General features: G+C 40.6%; 1 protein-coding gene across 5 annotated transcripts; it reads left to right on the top strand.

Annotated features, from left to right (window-relative positions):
* The first annotated feature begins 524 nt into the window (after nt 1-524).
* On the top strand, nt 525-26,035 carry ZHX1 (zinc fingers and homeoboxes 1). 5 transcript variants are annotated; one of them, XM_036031390.1, is made up of 5 exons: nt 525-808; nt 7,758-7,876; nt 17,594-19,165; nt 19,325-20,614; nt 24,190-26,035. In XM_036031390.1, the coding sequence occupies exons 3-4, from the start codon at nt 17,819-17,821 to the stop codon at nt 20,609-20,611; spliced, it is 2,634 nt and encodes an 877-aa protein (XP_035887283.1). In that variant the 5' UTR covers nt 525-808; nt 7,758-7,876; nt 17,594-17,818; the 3' UTR covers nt 20,612-20,614; nt 24,190-26,035. The 5 variants fall into 5 exon arrangements, with proteins under 5 accessions (XP_035887283.1, XP_035887281.1, XP_035887284.1 ...); XM_036031388.1 differs by having other exon boundaries at nt 525-895; nt 17,594-19,167; nt 19,327-20,614; XM_036031389.1 differs by lacking the exon at nt 525-808 and adding an exon at nt 927-950.
* Nucleotides 26,036-27,652: the final 1,617 nt, after the last annotated feature.

Here is a 27,652-nt window from a genome sequence, read left to right as displayed (position 1 = left end):
AAAGGAAGCCTTTCGGGGAGGAAAGGTTGCCTCAGTCTTGCGCGGCTGTCCGAAATGAGGTTGAACTGAACTTTTGGCGTCTGCGGGTAGAGTTGCGGCCAGCGGTGGAAGCGAGAAGAGGAGGGGCGTAGGTTGACAGGTGCTGGGGCCGCGGGCTAGACGGGTGCGGGCCTCGGGAAGGTGGGGCTTCTATTGATAAAGGGCGGGGCTCCCACTTAAAGGGGCGGGGTTTGGACAGAACTACCACCTGGAAAGGGGCATGTGATGAGAAAGGGCATTTCTCACAACCCGGCGGTGACAGTCGAAGGGCAAAGCACTCAGGGAGCATGGCCACTCTGACAGAAGGCGGTGGCCTTCGGGACAGACCTGTGTGAAGGCCTGGCTTTGGCTGGCAGAGGGCGGAGCTATCACCGGCAAGGGGCGGGGCCACTTTGAGACCGGGAGAAGGAGTGGCTTCTGTTGAAGGAGGCAGGGCTTCCGCAGACATGGGCGGGGCTTCTGTTGACAGAGGGGCGGGGCGGCTCCCTACCTCCAGCTCTACGCCAATCGGGGCGCAAAGGCCGGGGTCTAAGCCCAGGGGAGCAGCCGGGTCCTGGAGCTGAGAGCCCGGCGCAGAGCGGGGTGGGGGCGCGCAGAGGGCGCGCGCGCGCGGACGGGCCCTGCCTCGGCCGGCTCCTCTCCTCCTCCCACCCCCAGCAGCCGCGCGCCTTGCCTCACCCCACCCCACTCCCCGGACCCTCCGCGGGGCCTGCCGAGCTCCGAGGCCGTGTGACAGCCCGCCGAGCGGTTCCGGGTGTAGGGTTCACAGGTCAGAGTTGACTCCCTGAAAAGTGCAGCAGCTTTGAGATGCAAGATGGCGGCGGCGGGGCGCTGAGAGGCGCGGCGGCCCCTGCAGGTAGCGGCCGGAGCCGGTTCCGGGACGAGCGGGCCCGGGTTCCCGGGGGCTGCGGGTAGGAACAGGCGGCGCAGAGCTCGTGGCCGGCGCGCGGACGGGACGGAGGGGGCGGGGGCCCAGGGCAGAGACCCTGGGGGGCTGAGCGCGCTCGCGGCGGCGGGTCTTGGGGCGGACCTGGCGCTGGGCGTTCGAGGGGGAGGGACTGGGCCTGCCTGGGCCTCGCAGCGCCGCGGAGGGACAGACCCGGAGCCTCCTTCGCGCTTTTGGGGTTTCAATGGCCAGGGAAATAGCTGGGGAGTGGGGTGGGCTCTGTAAGGGAAAATCTCAGCCCTCCTGCGTACGGGAGGATTGAGCAACTTGGGGTTATTGAGGGGAGTAAAGACTGGGTGGGTCTTCCGGGGGAAGTACGCCGCAGGGATGGAGGACCCCAGCAATGTGGTGGGTGCTGGGGGAGGTCTGGAGCCCTGCCTTGCAGGGGCGTGTGGCCTCGTGGGGATTTAGCCACCCTGAAAGTAAGCAGAGGGTCTCTCGCTGGAGCTGAGCGCACTGGCATTGGGGTTGGAGCCCTGAGAAACAATTCGGAGAAAGCTGTACTCCACTTCAGGAACGGCTGGTCACCCATTTCGGGGGCCAGGCCGTGCCCCCACTTCGGGGCAAGACTCAGAGTTGTGCCCCTAAGAACTGTATTACGTTTTGAGGAAGCCCTGCAACTTAGAGTGAAGTTAATTCCAGAGAATGGAAATGTCGCCTGTCCCTTTACTCTGTCCCTTTTAGGAGAAAGACAGGAGGCTGACCGGGGACTACTCCAAATCTAGGGCCCGAAGGGAACAACCTCCTAATCCTTGCACGCAATGAAGGGCTGGGAAGGAGATGGGAGAGGAAGCGGGTCTGATGGCAGAAAAGAGCCCTGGGGGATGCCCCGTCCCTGTGTATATCCACCAAAGTTCATAGTAAAGGGGCTTGAAATTCTTTGTTTCAATATGACTTTCCCACCTCTCCTCTGTGGGTAACAGTAAGGAAATAGCAAAACCCCGAAAGAGGAACAGTACCCTTTGGTACCCTTAGGTTAGTGAAGGGTCGTGCTCTGGCAAGGCTTCAGTGAGAGACTTGGTTAGGGGAATTCGGAATCCAAAGGGGATGGAGAGAGGAGGAATCTAGGGAAGAGACGGGCAGAGCGGGAATTCCACAGCGCTGTTCTGATATCTCACACCAGCTCTAAAGAAAACCACGAGACAAAAAGAAAACAACAACAACAAAACCCCACAAAAGCAAAAAAGAAAACACAACAGAAAAAAAAACCACTGAATATCCTGAGAAGAGGCTAGTCTTTGCTGGCTGGAGGAGGGAGGGAATGTAAAGGAAAGACTAACTGTGATTTAGCTGCATAATGTGATTGGGTTGGGATTTCATGTAATTTGGAAAGAAGCAGCAACTCTCTTGGAGGTGAAGAGGATGGCAGGAAAGGAAAAATCACAGGACTGGGAAATAGAATGGTTCACTGGCAGGGGGCAGGCGGCAGCTTTCCCCCAGGAGCAGTGACTGCTGTCGGTTTGAAGTATAGGTGCCTACATGAATTCACCTTTACACTTGTTGGTATTGATCATTGTTTCTCGGTCTTTGAAAGCTTTAACTTGTGTTGCATGGTGCTACATGGATTATCTTTGCTTCTGAAGAATTACCTTGAAAAAGTCATTTGTTTGTATGCCAGCGGTGAGGAGGAACGGGAGTTGGTTCTAACAGGGATGTTGACCCTAGTATATCCATAGATTTTATTTCTCAAGTAGCAGTTCAGACTCTTGATTTTAAGCAAAAGAAATGTGAGTGATGCCAAAGACAGTAAATGTAGTAACAGGATGTAAAAGAAAAAGGGCTTTCATGAATATTTTTTCCTCTCAGTTTTTCTCTCTGAGCATTTTAGGGCTAAGCATGTTACCAGGGTGCAGCCAAGAGGGGGGACCCCAAATGGGCACTTGAAATGGGGTCCAGAACTCAAAGTGTCCAGGAGATTTTAAGATGTCTTCACCCCTTCCCCCATAGGTGTGAGTTGGGGGAAGGGGCACATGGAGCAAGAACATGCAGGGCTGTTTTGTACAGCAACAGCTTTGCAGCTAATCCGTGACATGGTCATTTAACATACCTATAGCCTTTGGCTCGTCGCTTAGATATGCTAAATAGCTATGGCCATGCTCTGGGCCAGGGGGATGGAAAGGGACCCCCGCCCCCCCCCCAAGATGTGACTGGGGGGCAGTTCCCCCGAGTTACAACGCCTGCGTGGGAGCTTGGCGAAGATTGGCTCCATGACATGGGGCCACACCAGCCCAGACGCACGTTGGCAGCCAGAAAAGCTGGAAAGGACGGGAGATTGAGTGAGGGCAAGTGGGGCCGAGTGTGGGAGGAGTCAGAAATGGGGCTGCAGAGGAAGATTGGCGCGGGTATTTAAACCCAGACACGGCAGCCATTGAGGGAGAACCACGTGGTTTTAGCTGAATGGGGTCTTCTGTGGTCCTGGGGGAGAGAGGACCACGTGCTGTTGCCAGAGTGGGGACCCCCGCTTTAGTAGGGGAAACCACCATCCGGCTTTAGCAGAGACCCCTGCGACACAGCTGAGGGTTCCAGGAACCCAGGGAGGTCTCCCCAAAATGGATTACTGGGAAGAACTGGGGCCTGCCTGAGCCAAGGACTTCTATTTCCTTTCCTGAGATACGGTACCCCAGACTGGGCAAAGGGGAAAGGAAGGACTGTGTGTGTTTGTGGGTGTTCTAAGGGACTTAAGGATTTTGATGAAGACATTAGGTCACTACTTTAAGTTTGTATAGCATTAAATAAACATTTCCTTTCCTTTTCACGAATCTCTGGCATTGAGAGATGTCTTTCCTATGGGCGGGGGACATAACGGACCTGGGGTTTTCTTTCGGGTAATAGTATATTGCCTAGGCCCCCGCCCTTGTTCTGTAACAAGCAGACTAATTTTATGCAAAATAAAGTGTAAAGCCTTGGATTTTTTCAATATGGAAATGATAGCATTTCCTGTATCATTGAATCTTTTTGTAAAAGAACCTCTCCAAATGCTTTATTTAGCGATCAGATAAAAATGAGAATTAAAGAAAGACCTGGGTAAATGATGACAGCTATGATCCATGCCAGATTTCTTGAAACACTCTACTATTTTTAAAAGAGCATTAACATATTAATGGAAATGTTTTTTAAAACACATTTCGAGTGTAAACTAGTTTGGAGTTACACACTTGGAAGGTTTTTACACATGTGTGTTGTTCTTTGGTTTCCCCGAAGTGCATGTAGCTCTATCTAGTTTTTTATTCGATTCTGAACAGATTAAGCTAGTGAACGAGAGTGGCGTTCGTGCCAGATGGTTTGAAAATATGCTAAGGCGGAAAACATAAATGCGACTGCATCGTGAACACGGATTCGTAGATGCCTTTCCTTATAGCAAGCTGATTATCTCACTGAATGTGGAGGACCGTCCATAAGTGACGTACCAGTTAGTTCATCTTTCATGATACTGGTATTACAAGTTTTTAAAAATAAATGTGAATGAAGTCTTCCAAAATTTTAATTAATAAACTCAATAGCATTGGTGAGGTGGGTTCACTTTGGAGACTTTCTCCCTTTTGTATTATATTTCACATTAATACTGAAAGGTGTTATTGTGATGTTTTACACATTTTCTTTCATGTTATGTTACTTGGGCACAATAATGTGATATTTGGGGCTAGTTTGCTTTAAATTGTAGCTTTATTAAATGGAAGTACTCTTAAATTATTAAAATGATAACATATGTAGCTAAGGAAATAACCTTTTATTTACATTTATAGCATTGTGGATTTGGGCTCAGAAGACTCTTGTTATTAGAATATTAACAGCATAGTCAAGAGTTAACCATACTTGCCTGGCTGAAGCTGCTGATTATTAATCAGGACATATGTTTGAGTTTATATTTTCTACAGTTAATTTTTAAAGCCAATACTTATGTAATTTTTTTAGGTAGTTGCCAGGTTTTGGTCTTAAAGAATACTTAATCTTTCAGGTTTATATCACCACTATTCCATAATGTATTTAAGCAATATAAAAATGGTACTGTATACCTTTGACCTAAACAATATGATGATCTTTTTTGGAAGAGAAATGTATGTGAGCAGTTGAAGAATGACATTTATTCAAGGGAGTCAAAATTGGGTATTCCTATTTTATGCAGAATTTTTGTTTTCATTTTTTAGACTTAGATTTTTTAAAATATCAAAGCTTATCTAAGAAAATTGAAACACTGATGTGGTAGACACATCACATACATATTTATAATTTTAAATAACCACTTTGTCACTAAATTTTAGTGATTTCATATTTCCCAGAGAATTTCTGACTCCTTTTTCCCCTCCCTAAAAGTCTTTCTCTTTTCTGGTCGTTGGGAGGAATGAAAGGAGGTAGAAAGATTCTGATGTTTCTAACAAAGCTTTTTACTCATATTATGTTTTTCTTCTACGTAAGTTTTCTTTACTTTCCAATATTGTCAAAGAGAAGTTTGTTGAAACTTTCTGTGTATGGCCTACACTTGGGAGTGGGGGATGGTGAAAGGTCAATTTCTCTTCATTACGCCAAGATTTTTCATATCGGAGGTTCGTTAGTTCTATGAAGCACCCCTTAAAATGTATCATAGACAGATGACTCCTCTTGAAGCTAAGGCCAGAGAAAATATGTGTGTGTGGGGTGGGGGCGCTGCATGCTTGATCAGTGTCTGCCTGTTAAAGCCGGCTTATTCTAGCATTGCTGAATATGATCAAATGTATGACATGGAAAATAAAATTGATTATTTCCCAGACTTTTAACATGTTATACTTTCAACATTTAACAAATTTTAAACAAAGACTTCCTTTATTTTATAAGTTAAAGTTAATACTTTAAGAAAAATTCAGAAAAATCTAACTGTGGGCTTATTAATGCCAGGAAATATTCCAAACACTTTACACATATTGTTTGTTTGAGTCCTCACAGCAAGCCCATTAAATAGGTACTCTTGGGAGCCCCACTTTACAGATGAGCGGGCTGTGGTACAGACAGGCTAAGTCACTTGTCAGGGGCCACACAGCTAGTAAATGACAGAGGCGGAATTTGAACCCATGCGGTCTAGTTCCAGAGCTCCAGCTCTTCATCTTCATTTACAGTCCATCTTCTGTTGCCAAAACAACTCATCTATTTTATTGTAGAATGTATGTGTTTAACATGACTTCTTTAATTTTTGAAGTTCACTCTAATCCTAAATTTAAAAAAGGTACTGTGAATGAGAGAGAAGTGTTCTAAAATCACCCAGTGTCGGGAGCTCTTGTCAGGAGACTCCCGTTTGGTGAAGCATCTTAGATTTACTGTGTGATTTAAAAGTGGGTTCAGCCCTGGCTGGTGTGGCTCAGTGGATTAAGCATGGGTCTGGGAACCAAAGGGTTGCTGGTTCAATCCCCAGTCAGAGCACATGCCTGGGTTGTGGGCCAGGTCCCCAGTAGGGGGCATGCAAGAGGCAACCACATATTGATATTTCTCTCCCTCTCTTTCTCCCTCCCTTCCCCTCTCTCTAAAACTAAATAAATGAAATCTTGTTTTAAAGATAAATAAAAGTGGGTTCAAAGAGGTTACCAATTTCCTATAACATTAATAATTGATTTTGGAAAATAACCTCCCCTCTTTGGCAGCTGTTTCCCATCTTCTAGTCCACATCCTTGTGGGTGGATGGCTAAGCAGAGGCAGAACGAGGGGATACCAGGAAATGAAACTGAAGAACCCCAGGCTGCAGAGATAGCAAGATGCTGCACTGTGCTTACCAGGAAAACGCTCTTTTGCTTCTCATGAAAATAGTGTATTTATTCAGCTTAAGCTTTAACTTCACCTACAAGTATTTTACTAAAGGATTGGTGGATTTACATTATTTCTTGGCTTAAGAGAGCTCTTGTAAACTTGTTACAGTAATAGCAAGAATCAAAGGGAAGGTATTAAGGGGAAATCATCTTCCTGAATACCCATTCACTATGGTTACAGAGTTTCAGTGCTTAAGGAAAAACAAAAATGATTCAACACTTCAAAAGCATTATTTTTGTTATGTAATAACAGAAACAATTATACTTTCTATTAAATTTTCCTGATAGGTTTAACGCTGAGTAATAAACCACAACATTTTTGGATACAAATCTGAGTTTGCAGAGAAGGGTTTTCAGTTTATTTATACTATTAAAAGTTTCACAATGAATTGATTGAAAAGCCATTTGGTCATAGCTTTCTTGCAAAAACGAAATAGTTAAACACCAGTCATTCTAGAAACCACGTGTTTAGGGGCAGAGCACTGCTAGTTTATTTAAGTATTACTGGTTTAGTGCCAGCATTGATAATCGACTCCATTCCAATTAATGCATAGTGAATTTGGATACAGATATCAGTAAGTTTATATGTAAACATAGAAACATATACCTCTTTCCAGCCTTTAGTTTAACTAAGTTTTGACGTCTTTTGTAAGTTTTGTGTAGTAATTGTTTACAATTCCCTATTTCTTAATCTTAGCTTTCCTGTGATAATCTGAATATATTCACATTTTGAAATTTTTTTTACTGAAAATAGTATGATAATGACTTGGTTGTTTTATATAATACAGAATTTTTTAAAGTGTAGTTTTCAATTTTTGTGTTTCTTACTAATACTGGGTTTGACATCTAGATGATTCTTTTAAAGTTTCTATGAGGAAATTAAACTTTTTTCAAAGTTACATTTATTTTTTAAAAGCCAAGGCATAATAAACTTAAAGTTTCTTAGCTAAGACGGAATCATATTTAGTGATATTACTAAATACAGTGATTTACTTTTTTTGTAGGCGATGGCAGATAGGTACTTTGGACCTGTTGGTAATGATGGCCTGAGCTAAAGACATCTCCTGACTCGAAGGGACGCCCTTCCGTGGCAAAGAGCAGAATGCCGAGGGAGCCGCGGCAAGTACGTGTTCCATTGCTCCGGGAAGGTGAAACCCAGGTGCTGGGTGTGCGCAGCTTGGATCCCGCCGTACTGTATTTGGCTAAAGTTTTAAAAGCTTTTCTTTAAAAAGCAGCAGATATTTCCCTCACGCTTTTTAAAGAAATGTACTTTTGCCATGACCGGTGTCGCTCCGTGGGCTGGACGTTGTCCTGCAAACCGAAAGGTCGCCAGTTGGATTCCCAGCCAGGGTGCACGCCTGAGTGGCGGGCCAGGTCCCCGGTTAGGGGCTTCCAACAGGCAACTGATTGATGTTTCCCTCCCTCTCTTTCCCAAGACAATCAAATTCAAGTGTTAGGGTGAATATAGACAGGAATGAATGTAATCAAAATGAAAGCATCTAAGAAATTGTGCCCAAGGCAATCTAACTTAAAAAATATAGGAGTATTAGATGCTTCAGTTTCAAAGGAAACAGCACCACACTTCGTAATAAATCTGTGTGCTATATTTATCGTTGGTTTTCCCGTTGTTACCTGCCGAGATCCTTGTGCTGCAGGCACTGTGTCGGGTGCTGTGGTGACAGCGCTAAACAGGACAGACGAGGGAGGGCCCTGAGGGCAGAGATGCTGGGGGCAGGGTGGGGGTGGGGGGGGTGTCCAGGTGTTTTAACGTTCTTTTGCCCAGATCCAGAAAAATGTTTCAAGGGCAATTTTCCTGAAAATATATTTTCAATACATGGTCTATTAAAATTAGTTAATTATAAAGTTAGGATATTAATCAAAGACTTTAATTTAGATTAAACATACTATTTTTTAAATATTCAAATATATTTTTACATAATTACATTTCTATTTTATTTATCTGATAATATATTGGCTTTTATAAGAATAATTAGATTATATACTATACTGTTTGAAATATTTATACTTTAGTTCAGTTGTTAGAGTATTACAGAAAACACTAAGAAAGATTATGTAACTGTTAATATGGTGGTTCACTTTTATTTTTTAAAAATTGATGAGTCCTTACAAATTGATATTACCAACCTAATTACTATTATATTTCAAGTATTTTTAAAAATTGAATGATTGTATCTTGAGTAAAAAGGGGCAAGATGACAGACAGATGAATGGTTTTTCGGCCTCTCAATGGTAATCTCACTTGGAATCAAGAATAGCATTCTTGTGTTAGGCTGTCTGTGCAAGACCTAACACACCTCCTGGAGAAAAGTAGAGGAAAACTGTTTTCAGCAGAAAATTACTTTAGGGTCATAAACTTCAGTAACAAAAATAGGAGATGTCCTTATAGCGCTAGCTTGTGTATCCCACCCTCAGCATGTTACATACCCACCGACATGGCAGCAGAAGGTGGAAAACCAGGATATTAGTGTCCTGGGAACCTTCAAAACACACCTCACTCCTCAAACCTGCCAGCAGAGCTCGCGAGGAGAAGTCTGTCCAGCTTGGATTCTTCTTTTAATCTTTAGCAGTATTAAGGTCAGCTTTCTCAGGTGGAAAAAAACAGGGAAGAGGATAGAGTTTCTAAACCTTTAAGCCTTAATTAACATTAACAAAGAGATCTTCTGAAATTAGATTATCTTTGGCCACGATTTCTTAGATGCTTTCATTTTTATTACATTCATTTTTGTCCATATTCACCTTAATACTTAAATTTTGATTGCCTTAAGGCCAGTTTGGAAATTTTCTTGAGGTTTCTCTTTTAGTTAATAATTCTAGATACAGCAATTTTTAAAAACATTTGTTGTGGGTACAAATTTGGGTTGTGAAATTTCTCATTTAATTTTTTAAAAGAGCTTAACTGCTGTTTCTAAATATTTTTACATTTTAGCTTTGAAAAGTGCCTCAAGAGTGTAAAGACCAAAATGTTTTTGTTTGTGTTAATTCGATACCATTCTTCTTTGTTCCTACTATTACTTAAGGCATTCTGTGACTTTGGTGGGTTTCTAACTTTTAGTTTTAATACAAACATGTAAAAATAAGTATTTTCAGCTGGCTAAACAGAACTGTGACTCAGAGAGGAAGAAGTGAAACTAAATAAAACACAGGGTCCAAAGAATTTTCAGTGTATGTATGAATACATATTCCAAGTGATTCTCAGCTTGGATATTTTAGCTACCCGAAGAACAGTTTTATTTAGTTGGTAGTAGGTCAAAACTAACATGATCTTTAAAATTTATAGTTATCTTCTAAATGTTCTTATTTGACCCAGAATTGGTATAAAAAACAAAGTTTGTTTTTATTCACATAAAACCTTACCAAAATAACATTCTTTTGTGGCTAACTAGGCCAATAAACTATCTGTTAATCATTTAATTTGAAGTATAAGACAGCCAAAAAAAATAGAGTCTTGGAAATTCAGTGTAGTTATGGCTCTGCTTAACTATAAAAAAATTTGAACCTTTTTATAAAAGGTATTAAACATAGAATTTGAAACAATCCCTCACTTTTTATTGTGCATTCCATTGAGAATGTATATTTTAATTTCATTAAAAACGTAACATCATTAAACTGTAGTTTTCTTTTGGAAGAAAAATAATGATCCAAGTTCAAATTTGTATTTGCTTTCTTGTAAAGACTAGTTCTTTGAGTGAATTTATCTCCCTTGTTTCATTCTTACCTAGTCCACAAATTGAGATATACAGTATTCGTGCATAAAACTGATTTGTCACAACAGAATTATAGATGTTTGTAAATATTTGTTGAATATTTATTGCTCAATTTTTATAAGTAGAATGTTTAATATTCTAAAACTAAGGTAATTTTATTAGTAAGGATTTTACCATTGAAAGTAATCAACCATAAAGCAAGCACAGTTGTTCTTTATAGCTCCTCTGTAAATGAGTGCTTAGTGAAGTAACATTTGTTACAGTATTCAATGCAGATATATTTTAAAGGGTTTTTTCCAGCAAATATTATTGGGGCCTTGATAGGCACTGTGTTGGGCCCTGGGGAGAGCTAAACAGACATTCCTTCTGACCATGTAAGAACTGCTATTAAAACTGTCCAAAATTTTTAAAATATGATGAAATAAATTTTGCTTTCACTAAATGCTTTTCTGGAGAGAAACTTTGTTGTAACAATTTTGATGAGTTAAGAATTATTAATTGATTAAGGGACAACCTATCCTCAGGAGAATAGCCAGGATGCAGGTAGAACCATGGAAATTGTCTTGGCCTAAATCCAAACCTGGAGATCCTGGGTGCTCTTGAGGTTCTTATAGACAGTCTGACTTCTCAGGCCTGGGGCAGGAGCTCCAAAAAATACCTGGAATACACCTGAGTGCTATACAGAAAGGACCACAGAACCATTTTAGTGTGTTTGCAACTGTAAGGCCTTGAAACTATTGTTTGTTGTATTTTATAATAAAGCAAAGTTATAGCAATATTAAAGAAAACCTGTAACCCTGGCTGGTGTGGCTCAGTGGATTGAGTGCCAGCCTGCAAACCAAAGGGTCGCCAGTTCGGTTCCCAGTCAGGGCACATGCCTGGGTTGGAGGCATGCAAGAGGCAACTGATTGATGTTTTTCTCCCTGTCTTTCTCCCACTCTTCCCCTCTCTGAAAATACAGAAATTAAATCTTAAAAAAAAGAAAACTTGTAAATACTATAACACTAAAATTTCACCCATCTCATGTGAAAAAATGTATTTTTTATATTCTCATCTTGTTTTTGTCCACATGCATACATATTTTCCCTTAGTTATTTTGTAATATGCAAATTTTTATTTTAAAAAATTTAACAGCAAATGGGTATTGTCTCATATTCCTTAACTACTCTTTTGTTTTCATTTTTGTTTTTTGTTTTTTTTTTTTCAACATTTCCCCAGCTTTACTGAGAATGATTGGCACAATTGCTCATGTTTAAAATGTATGATTTCATGAATTTTAGCTTAATTACCCTTTTGATGACCATTTTTAATGTCAGTATAACAATTAATTGATTCGATCAGTTATTTTTTAACATTTCTCCACTGAAAGGTTAACTGAAAATAGTTTTCAAATGTAACTGTATTTACAGCGCTGGATGCATGCAGAGCGTGAGTTTCCCTTTATCGGCGGACTTCACTTTAATTGTGTTTTAATTGCGAAGCCACTTCACTACTCAGTTGTGCAACTGAACTCTAACCCCTTTTGCAGGTAAATAGTGCAGGTTTCCCCAAATTGATTTTGAGTTGTTTCCAGTTGACCTTCAAGTAGAGGATAAAGTGTCTGTCAGCTGGTAGTGATTTCTGTGTGACAGTTGCCAGGCCCACAGCACTTTAATGACAAAGAAAATGAGCTGGAACTACAACATAGAAATTTTTATGCTATATTTTTACCCCTTCTACTTTTTCATTCAATTTGTGTGGCTCGTCAGCTGATTAAGTTTTTTAACAGAAAGATGAAGGGAAAGAGAACACCACTAAATAAATAGTGTTTTTTCATCTCCCACAAGAATTTTTCAGTGACTGGAAAATAGCATTAATTAGTTATCTACTGTGCATCAGAGTGTGTGAAGCATTTCATTTTGATCATCCTCTCAGGTAGACACCACCTCATTTGGTAGATTCTCATTTTCTCCAAGGCAGCCCTCTCTTTTTCATTTCTAGAAGCCTCCTACAGTGTGCCCATACACTGCAGTTCCCAACCCTTCCTCTCTCGTTGCACTGATCGTAGTTATTCTAAGTAACTGCTGGCCGACCCCCTTCCGTGTTCACCTGCTAGTACCTGGCCGGCCAGAGACCGTCTGTCTTGGTCACCGCTGTATCTCTAGTGCCTGTAAGTGCCTGGCACATGGTTGCGATTCAACAAGCAGTTGTTGAATGAATGTGTTCAATTGGAGAGTCTTGGTTTTATAGTTGGAAAAACTGAAGTTGATACTGAAAAACTTTAATAGTCATCTAACTACCAAGTAACAGAGGAGACTCCCAAACCTGTGGCTTCACGTCACACCACAGTGCCTCTGTGAATTTACCCCTCTGGGCCTGGGCTCCTTCTTCCATAAAAATGGGGTGACTGCATTGAGGCCCTCGCTTCCCCCCAGATGATGATGGCTCTATAAGGATGCCAAGGGTGCTTTTATTTGTGCTTTGGTTTATTTTTAGGCTATATACTATATAGGTATGATAGTAGAATTGAGCCATTAGACCAAATACTGAGGCTCTTTGGGGAATGTTCAGTCTTCCTTTAGAAGTATGTTAAATAATGCACCGATTCTGGTTTTGTTAGGGAGATGTGAGCAAACCGTTCCAGGAGTAAAGAGGAAAGAGTATATAGTTGGGTGTAGAATTAACCTGAGGTTGAGGCAATCTGTAATACCGAAGGCAATCAGGTTTTTAGGCTTCGTGTTATTGAAGACTTTGTTTTTAAAAAGCCTTTCTTTTAAGTAGCTTATCTAAATTTAATTATATTGCCATGACCAATGCTTAAAAAAAAAGGGCACAATTGTAGGTATACATCATTAGATTGTAATATAACATATGAATGTTTTATAGTTTTCATGACTTTAGCAAAAAATATTTAAACTTTTCAGATTTGTTTATGTCTGCTTTAATTCTTATGAACTGACCGTTCTGAGTGGGAAACTGTAAGACAAAGAAATAAAAGTTACTATGTGGTAGCATATTCCTATTTTTGCACTAGATAAGAAATAAGTTTAGCCCAAGACTGAGAGAGCCAGAATAATAAGGAGACCTTAGCTCCTCAGGTTTCCCTTCTGTGTCTCTTCCAGGAACTGGTGACTTCGTTCCACGCCTGGGTGCCCTCCCAGGCCTGCCTTCTGCAGGGGCACCCGAAGGGACACATGCAATTCACTTCAGATTAGTTTCCAAATTTCATGGCTCAGCCGTGGCAAGCTGGGGAGGAGTTTTGATGAAATTGATATATTGCCTTGAACATGTTTATGTTTGTAAGGCAAAGGCTTTCAAACACATCTTGGAACCCGTCAGAGGTGGAAGCAGGGATTACGGGATCCATGGGATGGGGTCAGGGGGTCGTTCAGCCTCTGTACTTTTCCAGCCAGACAGCTCTTCTCTCATCTGTTTTGGGCTGGGGCTTCGCATAGAATTTGGTGAGAAGAAAGGGCTCCCCTGCTTAAAACAAAACGTTTGAAAACCACCACTTTCAGGAAAGGTAGTTTTAGGAAAAAACTATATTTGACATTTTTTAAAAATTCCACTTTTCAATGATGGTTTACAATCAATATTATTTTGTATTAGTTTTAGCTGTACAGCATAGTGGGTAGACAGTCATATACTTCACAAAGTGATCCCCTCAGTACTTGCAGTACCCACATGGTACCATACATAGTTATCACAGTGCTATTGACTATATTCCCAATGCTGTACTTTACATTCCTGTGACTGTTTTGTAACTACCGATTTGTACTGCTCAGTCCCTTCACCTTTTTCACCTGGTTTCCTAAGTTCCCTCCCCTTTGGCAGCCATCAGTATGTCCTCTCTATGAGTGTTTCTGTTTTCTTTGTTTGATTATAGTTTTCTTTAGATTCCACATACATAAGTCAAATCATATATTTGTCTTTCTCTGACTTACGTCACTTAGCATTATCCTGTAGGTCCATCCATGCTGTTGCAAATGGTAACATTTTATTCTTTTTATGGCCAAGTAATATTCCATTGTATATGTTTACCACCACTGTTTTTATCTTCTTGTCTATTGATGGGCACTTGGGTTGCTTCCATTATCTTGGCTATTGTAAATAATGCTGCAGTGAACACAGGGGTGCATATCTCCATTTGAATTAGTGTCTTGGGTTTTTTGGGTATATATATGAATACCAAGAAATAAGCACTGGATCATTAAAGACAGTTCCATTTTTAATTTTTTGAGGAACTTCCATACTATTTCCTATAGTGGCTATATCAATCTGCATTCCCACCAACAGTGCAAAAATGTTCCCTTTTTTCTACATCCTCACCAGCACTTGTTTGTTGATTTATTGATGATAGGCATTCTGACAGGTGTGAGGTGATATTTCATTGGGGTTTTATTTGCATTTCTCTGATGATTAATGTTCATCAGATTGATTCATCATAATGTTCATCATAATGATTAAGATGATGTTGTGCATCTTTTCATGAGTCTGTTGGCCATCTGTATGTCCTGTTTGGAGAAGTGTCTGTTTGGGTCCTCTGCCCATTTTTTAATGAGATTATTTTTTGATATTGTATGAATTTTTTATAAATTTTGACTATTAAGCACTTATTAGAAGTATATCTTTGACTTTTGGCTACTAGTCGACCCTAGTTAATAATATCAATACCTATCATCGTAGAATAACAATCATGAAACAGCTTACTCCCCTGCCCTTCACTATTTCCTCCTTCACTTTCGAACACGCAGGTGCTGCTCATTGGACTTCTCCACTCACTTAGAGCTGTTTGAGGAAGCCCCTGTTTGTAATGACCAAAGAATGATCCAACAGCCATGGGAACACTTAAACAAAGTAGCGGTGTCCCTATGGACTTGAACAGAGGAGGTGGAATTAGCTTGGTTTATGTCATGAAGAGATAGTTTCCAGTTTCAGATTTCTTTATATTCTCTTAGAAATCAAAGACATTTTATAGAAGGGGAAAAAAAGAATGATACCTCCGAGAGTAGGGAACTGGCCTGTTGACACCGCTGTTGCTACGGAACTGCTGGTCTTTATTTCACGACGTGGGAACTCAGGGAACAGGTGCTTTGAGTGCAGCTCCCCATCTGGTGCTTGGACCCATGGAGGGTACACAGTGTGTACTGGAGTGGTCTCAGCACCTCCAAAGGCAGGGTCTTCTCCCTCTGGACAGCACTGTTTCCTAAAGATGCTCCTCCCTTTCCTGAGTCAGGTGTTTCCTCCTAGAGACCTGGTTTTGCTTTATCATCTTTGAAGTAAGCTTCTCCTCATTCAGCTAAGACAAAGAGCATACCAGTATATGAATAGTTCTAATTTGTGGCAGAGAATAAGAGCCCTTACTCATTTCATTCATTTTTATTTTTATGTAGACTTCAGGAGCACATCAACCTTAAAGGATTTAGCATCAAAATTTTATTTGAAATATTTTAAAAATGTATGTGTATGAATATAATGCACTTTTTCTTGATGCTTTAAGGTCACTTGTATGACTTTCAGGTATTGTTCTCCACAGTGATGCCCTGTGTTATGTTGAGTTTTTTGTTAAGATTTTATTTATTTTTAAAGAGAGGGGAAGGGAGGGAGAAAGAGAGGGAGAGAAACACTGATGCATGAAACATCAATCAGTTGCCTCTCTTTGTGCCCAAACCTGGGACCGGGCCCACAACCCAGGCATGTTCCCTACCAGGAATCAAACTGCTGACCTTTTGCTTTGTGGGACAGTACTCAACCTACTGAGCTGTGCTGGCCAGGACTAGTTTATTTGTTTGTTTGTTTATTCTCACCCAAGGACATTTTTTTCATTGTGTTTAGAGAGAGGGAAAAGGTGGGGGGCAGAGAGAGAAACATTGATCTCTTATGCTCCCCGACCAGGGTATATGCCCCAAATGGGGATCAAACCCACGACCCTTCAGTCTGTCGGACGATGCTCCAACTGAGCCACGCTGGCTAGGACATGTCCTATTCATTGTAGTTCAAGAGAATCAAGTCCTACTTTCTGGCTGCTTATATGCAAAGGGGATACAGAAATGAACAAGAAGTTGGACAAGATAGTTCAGCTAGGAGAGCATTAGGTTAAAGATAAAAAGGTAGTTGGGTCAGTCCAGAGTTTCAGGGGCTTTGTTGTATCTCAATAAAGCTATTACTTAAAAAAAAAAAAAAAGAAAGAAAATAATGAAATACACACCTATAATGAGGAGGAGGTTGTGGGACAGAAATGCAATATTTCTCTACTACAACACAGTCAATAATAGACTAGAAAATAGACAGGGGAGGAGGCCAGGCCAAGTTGAAATGAGAAGGTGAACTGTAAGGCAGACAGAGAGATCCCCCCACAAAGTGCACAAACGTGTGCTCTGGATAAGGGCCAGCCCGCTTGAGTGTCCAGGGAACAGTAGTCACTTCTGCTGTGCTTAAAGCATAAGGAAACAGGAGTCAGGAGAGAGGTGGCCGGGGACTGAGGTTGGGGCCAGGTTGTGGAGGGAACTATGTGTAGCTTCAGGAGTTCGGACTTTATTCTTGCATAAACTTGAAGTCGGGAGACTGATATGATTAGATGTGTTTTATAAATTCCGGTAGCATTGTGGGAAATGATTAAGAATAACGTTTCTGAAACTTTGATCATTCACATTCTGTCTTTGCTTCTTTGCCATACTTGGGCATGCTTTGGGGGATGATGAGGTAGACCAGTAAGAAGAGGGCATAACTAATGGATTGAATCTCTTACACACTTAATGGTCATAGTCCCTGAGTATGTGTGACTGCTTTTTATAGTTTTAAAGTTCCTCCCTCGTTAACATATTATCATTTCACACTGATATAATTCTTGCCAAAGCAAACTCTTTCCCCAACTTCTCTTCCAATGTATAGCTAGCTGATAATCCAAATAAACAAGCCCATGAGCTGACCCATGAGTACTGTACATGACCTTCAGAGAGCTAGTTTGGAGACATCTATTTTGATCCTTAGAGGACTTTTTTTCCTGGGTCTGGTCTTACTCGACATTTTTATAACTGAGCAATCCAACCACTTCATATGAGTGAAATATAACTGTAATTTGTTTAAAAGATCCTAATCACTCATTTAAAAACATTTTTAAATTTATTTTAATGTAGGTGATTGGAGTTGTGCTTCAAAAATTTCAGCAGTTCAACAGTATTTTATCTGCCAACAATAAGCTCTTTACTTGATTGCACCATGAAAAAGCTGCTAATGAGACTTGTTGAGCACAGAAGCAGACTTGAAGAACCAAAAGCCATTGTTTTCCAATGAAGAATACTGAACGATTTTAAGCCTCAGTGCTTTTTAATCACCACTGAGGTTTTCCCCGTAACAACAGAATGGCAAGCAGGCGAAAATCGACAACACCCTGCATGGTCCTTGCCAGCGAACAGGATCCGGACCCCGAGCTGACATCAGATTTGGATGAGGGACCTCCTGTACTCATACCTCTGGAAAACGCCAGAGTGGAGAGTGACTTCTTCATCTCAAGTGACGAAGAACTTTATGAATCTATGTATTCTGACAATCAGCAAAATAAAAAAGTTGAAGGTGGCTATGAATGTAAATATTGTAGTTTCCAAACTCCAGACCTAAATATGTTTACTTTTCATGTGGATTCAGAACATCCCACCGTAGTGCTCAATTCTTCCTATGTTTGTGTCGAATGCAATTTTCTTACCAAAAGGTATGACGCACTTTCCGAGCATAATCTGAAGTACCACCCAGGAGAAGAGAATTTTAAGTTGACTATGGTGAAACGCAAAAACCAGACAATCTTTGAACAAACCATAAATGACCTGACCTTCGATGGTAGTTTTGTTAAAGAGGAGAACTCAGAGCCAGCTGAATCTACAGAAGTTTCTTCTTCAGGAATATCCATCAGTAAAACTCCTATCATGAAAATGATGAAAAGTAAAGTGGAGAACAAACGGATCACAGTCCATCATAACTCCGCTGAGGATGTTCCCGAAGAGAAAGAGAAGGAGATCAAACCAGAACGTGAAGAAACTGTGGAGACTCCAAGTTCTTCGGCTCCTGAGTCGCATACCACTACTTCCATTGTCCACAGAATACACCCGAATGCTGCCAGCACGGTAGTGACCCCGGCGGCAGTTCTTCCCGGGTTAGCGCAGGTAATAACCGCTGTGTCGGCCCAGCAGAATTCCAGTTTGATCCCCAAAGTCTTAATCCCTGTCAATAGCATTCCTACCTACAATGCTGCATTGGATAACAACCCCCTTTTGCTGAACACCTACAACAAATTCCCTTATCCAACGATGTCAGAAATTACTGTTCTTTCCGCTCAAGCAAAATACACAGAGGAGCAGATCAAGATCTGGTTCTCAGCCCAACGCCTAAAACACGGTGTGAGCTGGACTCCCGAGGAAGTAGAGGAGGCAAGAAGAAAGCAGTTCAATGGAACAGTGCACACTGTACCTCAGACCATAACTGTTATTCCAGCACACATTTCCACAGGGAGTAATGGCTTACCTTCCATTTTACAGACATGCCAAATAGTTGGTCAGCCTGGCCTGGTCCTCACACAAGTAGCTGGAACGAACACCTTGAACACCTTGCCGGTAACAGCACCAATAGCCTTGACTGTGGCAGGGGTGCCAAATCAAACCAGCGTACAGAGAAGTCAGGCCCCTGCTGCTCAGCCTCCTGCAGAAGCAAAGCCAGCATCGAAGCCAGCACCGAAGCCAGCACCGGCCCCTGCCCCGACCCCGGCTCCGGCCCCGGCCCCGGCCCCGGCTCCGGCCCCAGCTCCAGCCCCGGCCCCGGCTCCGGCTCCGGCTCCGGCCCCAGCAGCCCCAGCCCCAGCCCCAGCCCCAGCCCCAGCCCCAGCCCCAGCTCCAGCCCCTCAGCTTGTCAAACACGAAACCGCACTGGCAACCCCTGATTCATTTGGCATTCGAGCAAAAAAGACTAAGGAGCAACTGGCAGAATTAAAAGTCAGCTACCTTAAAAATCAGTTTCCCCATGACTCAGAAATTATCAGACTTATGAAAATCACAGGCCTGACGAAAGGGGAGATTAAAAAATGGTTCAGTGACACGAGGTACAACCAGAGAAATTCAAAGAGTAATCAGTGCTTACATCTCAACGATTCCTCCACCACCATTATTATAGACTCCAGTGATGAGACCACGGAATCCCCAACGGCCGTTCCTTCTCAGCAGAAACAGTCCTGGAATCCTTTCCCGGACTTCACGCCCCAGAAGTTTAAGGAGAAGACAGCAGAGCAGCTCCAGGCCCTTCAGGCAAGTTTCCTCAACAGCTCCGTACTGACGGATGAAGAATTAAATAGGTTACGAGCGCAAACCAAACTGACCAGGAGGGAAATTGATGCTTGGTTTACAGAGCAGAAGAAATCAAAAGCTATAAAGGAAGAGAAAATGGAAGTAGATGAAACTAATGCAGGTAGTTCCAAAGAAGAGGTGGGAGAAACTCCTCCCACAGATGAATCCGCTGCATCTAAGTCAGGGAGTACAGGCAAGATATGTAAAAAATCACCTGAGCAGTTGCACATGCTCAAAAGCGCATTTGTCCGAACACAGTGGCCATCACCAGAAGAGTATGACAAGTTGGCCGAAGAAAGCGGGCTTGCCAGAACAGACATAGTTAGCTGGTTTGGGGATACCCGGTATGCTTGGAAAAATGGAAACTTAAAATGGTACTACTACTACCAAAGCTCCAATTCGAGTGGTATGAATGGCCTGTCCCTTCGGAGAAGGGGGAGAGGGAGACCCAAAGGCAGGGGAAGAGGAAGGCCACGCGGGCGGCCTCGAGGAGGCAAGAGAATGAACAATTGGGACAGGGGGCCATCACTCATAAAGTTTAAAACTGGAACTGCAATCCTTAAGGATTATTACCTGAAGCACAAATTTCTTAATGAGCAAGACCTTGACGAACTTGTTAACAAGTCACATATGGGCTACGAGCAGGTCAGAGAGTGGTTTGCTGAAAGACAGAGAAGATCCGAGTTAGGGATGGAATTATTTGAGGAAAACGAGGAGGAAGACGAAGTCATTGATGATCAGGAAGAGGATGACGAAGAAACGGATGATAGTGACACCTGGGAACCCCCGCAACATGTGAAGCGGAAGCTCTCTAAATCAGATGACTGAAATGTAAGTTTTTAATCCGAGTGTACATTCACCAACCGCACACATTTAGAGCAGCCACCTGGTGATCTGTACCTTCCACCTGTGACGGCTGTTTTCTAAAGTAGTTTTTCTTTTACCTAATACGAGAACTAGGTGCTAAGAGTATAGCCAACAAACACGTGATTATCACGTATAGTCTTGATTATTTTGTAGAGTTTAATGTTGCTTTCATTATTTATTTTTTAAATGAAGTTTTTCTACTTTGTCTTAAGCACAAGCTACCCATTCTTTAAGAAGGGAGGCTGGTAGGCAGGAGGGAGTTCACAAATACTAAAGATAACTAAAATGTACTTTTTGCAACCCTCCTTCATATTTTTTGCCTATTTAAGGAAAGAATTGAAAAACGAAAACTAAAAAGAAGGGGGAAAGCATACTGAAGATTTGCCACAGGGTTGAGGGTTGCTCAGTTTTAGAAAACTAGGTGAAAATAGGTATCTTTTTTATTGTGTTGCCCCCAAAATACTAGTTTTAACTAGAGTTTAAAAATGCTTTATGTATCAAAATTGCTCAGTACTTTTTCTATTAAAAGCCAAAGGTCTGTTTTGGCTATCCATAAATCCCATGTTTGCTTCGGTGGCATCTGTTTTTGTAAGCTGTAATAAAAATCCTTTGTTTTAGACCAAAGGATTTGTATTTTTAACCAAATACAGTGTTTCTGCTGGTGGCAGGTTTGTTTTAGAGGTCAAAAGGTAAACAACAGATTTGATATTAAGTTAACTTAATTGCCTAAAATGTATTTTCATTCTTAGATATGAAACAAACCTGCCACCAGCAGAAACACTGTATTTGGTTAAAAATATGTCTCTGAGGTCATGAAAGTTCAAGTAAATATGCTTTAAAGATTTGGCATATTCCTTAAATCTTCATTCTGTAGGTTGGATTATATTAAAATTTCACTATAGTTACAAATCAGATACCTGATCTGGAGTTAAGGACCTCAATTCTTAATAGTTTTGGAATTCAATAGCATAGTTTTATTCTTTACTCTCGGTTTTTGAGTGTTCCCAGCAATGTGCTTGTCATGAAAGGCTGGCATAGGTCTATCAGTTGTCCAAGGGCATCTCACCGGGAGCTCCTGCAGCGTTGTCGCACCGGGAAGGGGAGAAAGAGGCACAGACCCCTGTGATCATACGAACATGTTTACTTATTGCCCTGGCTTTATGCATCCCTGTCCCATCCTCTGCTGCTATGCTTTCTTGCTCTGCACAGTGTGCTCTCCTTAATTCTCCCCCATCTTCCTCCCTGCTTTTATTTATTTTGTTAAAACGATTAACTTATAGACAGCTTAATATGTACCAGTCACTGTGCTTACTGCCAGCAATCCTCTTCCAGGTTTTCTTCTCATTAACATTTTTCTTCAGGCAGAGAAACAGACAAAACTAAAAATGCACCTACTTTTGAATAAATCTCCTCAGGTTAGATAGCAAAATGTATTGTAGGCCACAGCAGTTAAACAGCTTGACGCCGGAGTGCAGTCCTCCATTTCTTAGTGTCAGAGATCTTCAGGACAGGCTTTCTCCTGACCCAGATGCATGAAATATTTTAACAGGCATTTTTTTATTGCTAAACACAAGAATGCACACTCAGCCAAGATTAAATCAACAAATTTTTGCCACAATGAATTGTTGTTGTTGTAACTTCTGCGGTGATTTTGTAGGGAATTTCTGTCCTCTAAAGCATAATGTGAACTTTTTAATATAATTTATTTTGACCTTACTTTAAGTTTACGTGGATTATTCTTATGTATTAATACTCTAATAGGCATTTTGGTAAGAAAAAATTGACACAAAGCCACAGTTTAAAAAAACATTGTGTCATACATGTCATACATATACTCTCGTGGTACATATACAGGCTTGGCATGCTTTTAAAATATGCCAAAATCTAAAATTATAAGACATTAATTAGCAAGTTATCATTGGCTTAACAAAATAATTTTTCATCTTACAAAAGGATTCACCATAAGTTTCCTCTAAATGGTTACTTTTTCATTTGAATATGGTTCAACTTGCAAAAAAAAAAAAAGTAACCAAAGCCTTTCCAAAACAGTTATTGCAAAAAGATACAGTAGTCCCCTCGTATCGTCGGGGGGCATGTTCTCAGAGCCTCTGTGGATGCCCAACACTGCAGATAGTGCCAAGTCCTATACAAAGTATTTTTTCTATACACACACACTTATGATAAAGTGTAATTTGTTAATCAGGCACAGGAAGAGATCAACAATAACTGATAAAATAGAACAGTTATACTAATACACTATAATAAAAGTTACATGAATGTGGTCTCTCTCTCTCCCTCCGATAACCCAGAGAGCTACTAAGTGACAGACGAGCAGGTGGCATAAACAGTATGGATTTGCTGGACAAAGGTGATTCACACCCTGGGGGTACAGAAGGGGATGGGGTGAGATTTCATCATTTCATTTGAGCACAAAACAGCATGCGATTTAAAACTTATGAATTGTTTATGTCTGGAATTTTCCATTTAATATTTTTGGACTGTGGTGGACCACAAGTAACTGAAACCTCAGAAAGCGAAACCATGGATAAGGGGGATTACTGTACGTATATGTCATTTGCACGAGCCAGCCTTGTACAGTAAGTCCTCGCTTAATGTTGTCAATAGATTCTGTGACTTTAAGCGAAGTGACCTATAAGGAAACCAATCATACCATAGGCAGACTGATGTAAACAAGAGTTAAATTCCTGCAGCATCTCATCAATGTTACAATGAAATGATACTGAACAAATCAGTGTTATTAGAGGACCTGCTGTGTATAAGAAGAAAAAAATACAAGAGTTTAGATTTCATAGTTTATTACAAATACAATGAAATACATACTTCCCACTAATAATTTTTAAATAAATTATTACATGTAGGTGAAAATGTCTATAAGCAGATCTGGTTTATGTACACCATGTCCATAGGAGTTGCACACAAAATCTAGTGCATTATATAAGATACATGTGGGTGCAGGGTCCGGCAGAAGTAACGCCTACTTGGGTGTGGTTGGTAGGGTGTAATAATTCATAGGTTTCTATTTTAAGATTTATTTATTTTCAGAGAGGGGAAGGGAGGGAGAAAAAGAAGGAGAGAAACATCAATGTGTGGTTGCCTCTCACGAGCCCCCCACTGGGGACCCGGCCCACAGCCCAGGCATGTGCCCTGACTGGGAATCAACCAGTGACCCTTTGGTTCACAGTCCAGTGCTCAATCCACTGAGCCACACCAGCCAGGGCTTAATTTATAGTTTTAATGAACATTTTATCTAAGTGTCATAGGGTGTGCTCGAATATGACATTGTTCTGTTACAGAACAACATGCTTATGATTTTGTAACAAAAGATTTTGTAATAAAGAAGGGGCGTTACTTGTGCCGGACCCTGTATTTAAGACCTAGTGCATATACATGATATATGAGTGACTACAGAGGATTTTTTTCATGACCAGTTTATATCATTTTTACTTCTAAAAGTGGTACACATTAAAATACGGTTTTAAATTTAAATTTTTAGGTTTTTTTATGTTTTTCTTTTATAGCTGCCTAAAACATTGGAGGAGAATCAGCTCTTCAACTCAAGATATCTGATTTACTGTGAATGGGCCCAATATTTAATGACACTGAGAACGCTTGGGGGCATACATCTTCTCAAAAAACAGGATCCAATACCCACAAGAAATGGAACTTAATGTTGTGCCAAAGTTAAACTACTGCAGCTGGTGAAGGTTCTGCAATGTAAATAGAACACTAATTTAAAAACAAATTGTAAAGATTCAAGTTTTAATACAGTGCATTTTTATTCTGACATGATGGAGACGTTCTGAAGCTTAGACTTTCGAAGGGGGGTTAATGACCACTAGAGCTTGTCCTCATACTTCGTCCAGCGTAGCACTGTGCGTCTAGTACGATGGGCCTTACTGTCTGTATTCTTTGATATGTGATTAACCTAATAGCTTTGAGTGACCAAACATTTTCCAGAGTAAAGATTGTTAGAAACGGGAAAAAGAAAGACCTGATTTATTTCTGTGTCTTATTTGTGAGGCCCTGCACGAAAATTAAAAGTTATGCATGGGCTTATACATTCTCAGTGTAAGTGAAAATACAGCCTGTTGACACATGTTGGAACAATAAGGTTTTATGGTATTATTGGCTCTTCATTATGGGATCTTTCATAGACACCACTGTTAACTACTTGTAATGCTTCTGTTACTTTTTTTAATTCAAAGCTGAATTTGCTTTTTATTAAACTGAAGATAATCAACACTGAAGAAGGAAAAGAAGCTCGCCAGCATTAAGAATTATGATAGGGTGAAACTCTGAAATGAATACTGTACCAATCATGGAAATCAGAAATGTTTGTACCAGTGTCAGATCAGAATTTTCAAGAATTGCCTTTCAGTGAAATTCTACTTTGTGTAACAGTTTCAGTGAATAGAGAAAAAATTCTGAACTGATCACAATGGGTTAAAAGTTAGCATTTCACTTATGAGTCATGGAAGTGTGTTAACTCTTGCAGTGTTGGAAGACTGCAAGTATCTACCAACTTACAAACTTCGTAGAGACAGGTGCTGTTCATTGATACTGAGAAGGACCCTTTCTTTCGTGACTATAGGACCATTTTTCAAGATGTGCTATCTTCGTAGAAGAAAGTGTTCAGTTCCTTTAGCTTTGGATTTAAAAAAAGGTTTTTTTCTGAATGACCAGATGTAGTGGGCTTGGTCAGTTTAATCTGATTTAATGAATAATAAATATTAAATTCTTGTTTTTACGTAAATGTTTGTTGGCTCATGAAAATATTATGAAGAAGCCTTGAATATGCATGTGGCTTTCATTTTTATAAACTTTTTATTTTTTAACTATAGCTTTATTAGTAATTCCAAAATGCTGCAGTTTAGCTGATCTCCTCACTCAGACAGCTGGCTTTGTGGGCGGCTTTTTCATACTACTGTTGATTTTTTAAAAGAGAAGCAATGTAAAGACTGTAACAATTTAATGCACTAAACTGTCCTTTCTTTCTTTTACACGTTTGAAAACTTCTTACAGCACTCTGTAATATAATATAACAATTAAATTGCTCCCTTTTCTAAACCATTGCTAATGTGATCTGAGTTTTGCTTGGCAATAATTTTCACGTTTTCAAAATTTGAAATGTCAAGTATTGGACAAGTATGAAGCCTTTGGATATATTTATATTGTTTCCTTTACAATATGTCAGTTAACTTTGTATAGTTGTAAATAACTACTAGTAATTGTTCCTTCTCTTTTATAGACTTGGCACTTAATTCTGCTCTGATGTTTGCTAGCTTTCGAATTTATTTGACAGAGCAAAGAACCCTCTCTTGGTTGTGTCCTTGAATACAAAATAAAAGTAAGCTGTGATTAGTAGTTTTCAGTGATTTTTCCCCCCATTTCATTAACTGGAGTTTTTTCAAAATGTGGTAAAATATACATAACAAAATTGACCATTGTATCTGTTTTTAAGTGTAGAGTCAGATTGCATTAATTATATTCATAATGTTGGGCAACCATGACCACTTATTTCCAAAATGTTTTCATCATTCCAAGCAGAAATTCTGTAACAGTTAAGCAATAACTCTCGATTTTCCCTCCCCCTGATAACCTTTCATCACTTTCTGTTTCTATGAATTTGCCTATCCTTGATATTTCAAATAAGTGGAGTCACACAGTACTTGTCTTTTTGTGTCTGGCTTATTTCATTTAGCATAATGTTTTCAAGATTCACTCATGTAGCATATATCAGAACTTCACTCCTTTTTATGGCTGAATAATAATCCTGTGCACATTTTCTGTGTTCATCTGTAGATGGGTGGACACGTGGGTTATTTTTTCATTTTGGCTAGAAAAATGCTGTGGTGAACACGGCATACAGTTACCTGGCCGAGTCAATATTTTCCGTTGTTTTGTGTATATATTTAGGAGTGGAATTGCTGAGTTACATCATAATTCCATGTTTAAATTTTGAAGAACCATCAAACATGTGCATGGCCTCCTCCATTATTAATGACCCCCCACCAGAGTGGTAACATGTGTTACAATGGATGAATCTATACTGACACATCATTATCATAGTTCACATTAGGGTTCACTCTTGGTGATGTACATTCTGTGGGTTCAGGCAAATGTGTAATGACATGTATCTGCCATTACAGTATCATACAGAAGAGTTTCACTGCCTGGAAAATCCTCTGTGCTCCTTTCTCTTCCCTCAAGCCCTGGTAACCAGTAATCTTTTACTTGTCTTCATAATGTTGCCTTTCTAGAATGTCATATGTTGGAGTCATTCAGAGTGCAGCCATTTTAAATGGGCCCCTTCCACTTGGTAATAGGCATTTAAGGTTCTTCCTTGTCTCTTCATGGCTTAATAGCTCATTTCATTTTAGTGCTAAAGAATATTCCATTGTCTGGATGTACCAGTTGACCCATTCATTTACTGAAGGACATCTTGGTTGCTTCCAGGGTTTGGCAATTATGGATAAAGTGCTATAAACATCCATGTGCAGGATTGTGTGTGGACATAAGTTTTCGATCCTTTTGGGTAAATACAAGGAGCACGATTGCTGGATCCTATGGTAAAAGTATGCTTAGCTTCTTACAACATTTTGCATTCCCAGCAGCAATAACTGAGAGTTCCTGTTGTCCACATCCTTGCCCGCATTTGGTGGTGTCAGTGTTCTGGGTTTGGGCCATGCTAATTGGTGTGTAGTGGCATCTCGTTGTTGTTTTAATCTGCACTTTTCTGATGACATGTGATGTTGAGCATCTTTTCATGCACTTACTTGCCATCTGTGTGTCTTCTTTGGTGAGGTATATGTTAAGGTCTTTGGCCCATTTGGTTTTTTTTTCTTCTTGTTGAGTTTTAAGAGTTCTTTGTATGTTTTGCTAACAGTCCTTTACCAAGTGTGCCTTTTGCAAATGTTTTCACCTAGGCTGTGGCTTGTCTTCTCATCCTTTTCAAATTGTCTCTCACAAGGCAGAGAAGTT

The sequence above is a fragment of the Phyllostomus discolor genome, chromosome 7 (genome assembly GCF_004126475.2).
Source record: "Phyllostomus discolor isolate MPI-MPIP mPhyDis1 chromosome 7, mPhyDis1.pri.v3, whole genome shotgun sequence".
Classification (NCBI taxonomy): domain Eukaryota; kingdom Metazoa; phylum Chordata; class Mammalia; order Chiroptera; family Phyllostomidae; genus Phyllostomus; species Phyllostomus discolor.
Note: the sequence above shows the minus strand (reverse complement) of the source record. Positions and strands in the feature narration are given on the sequence as shown.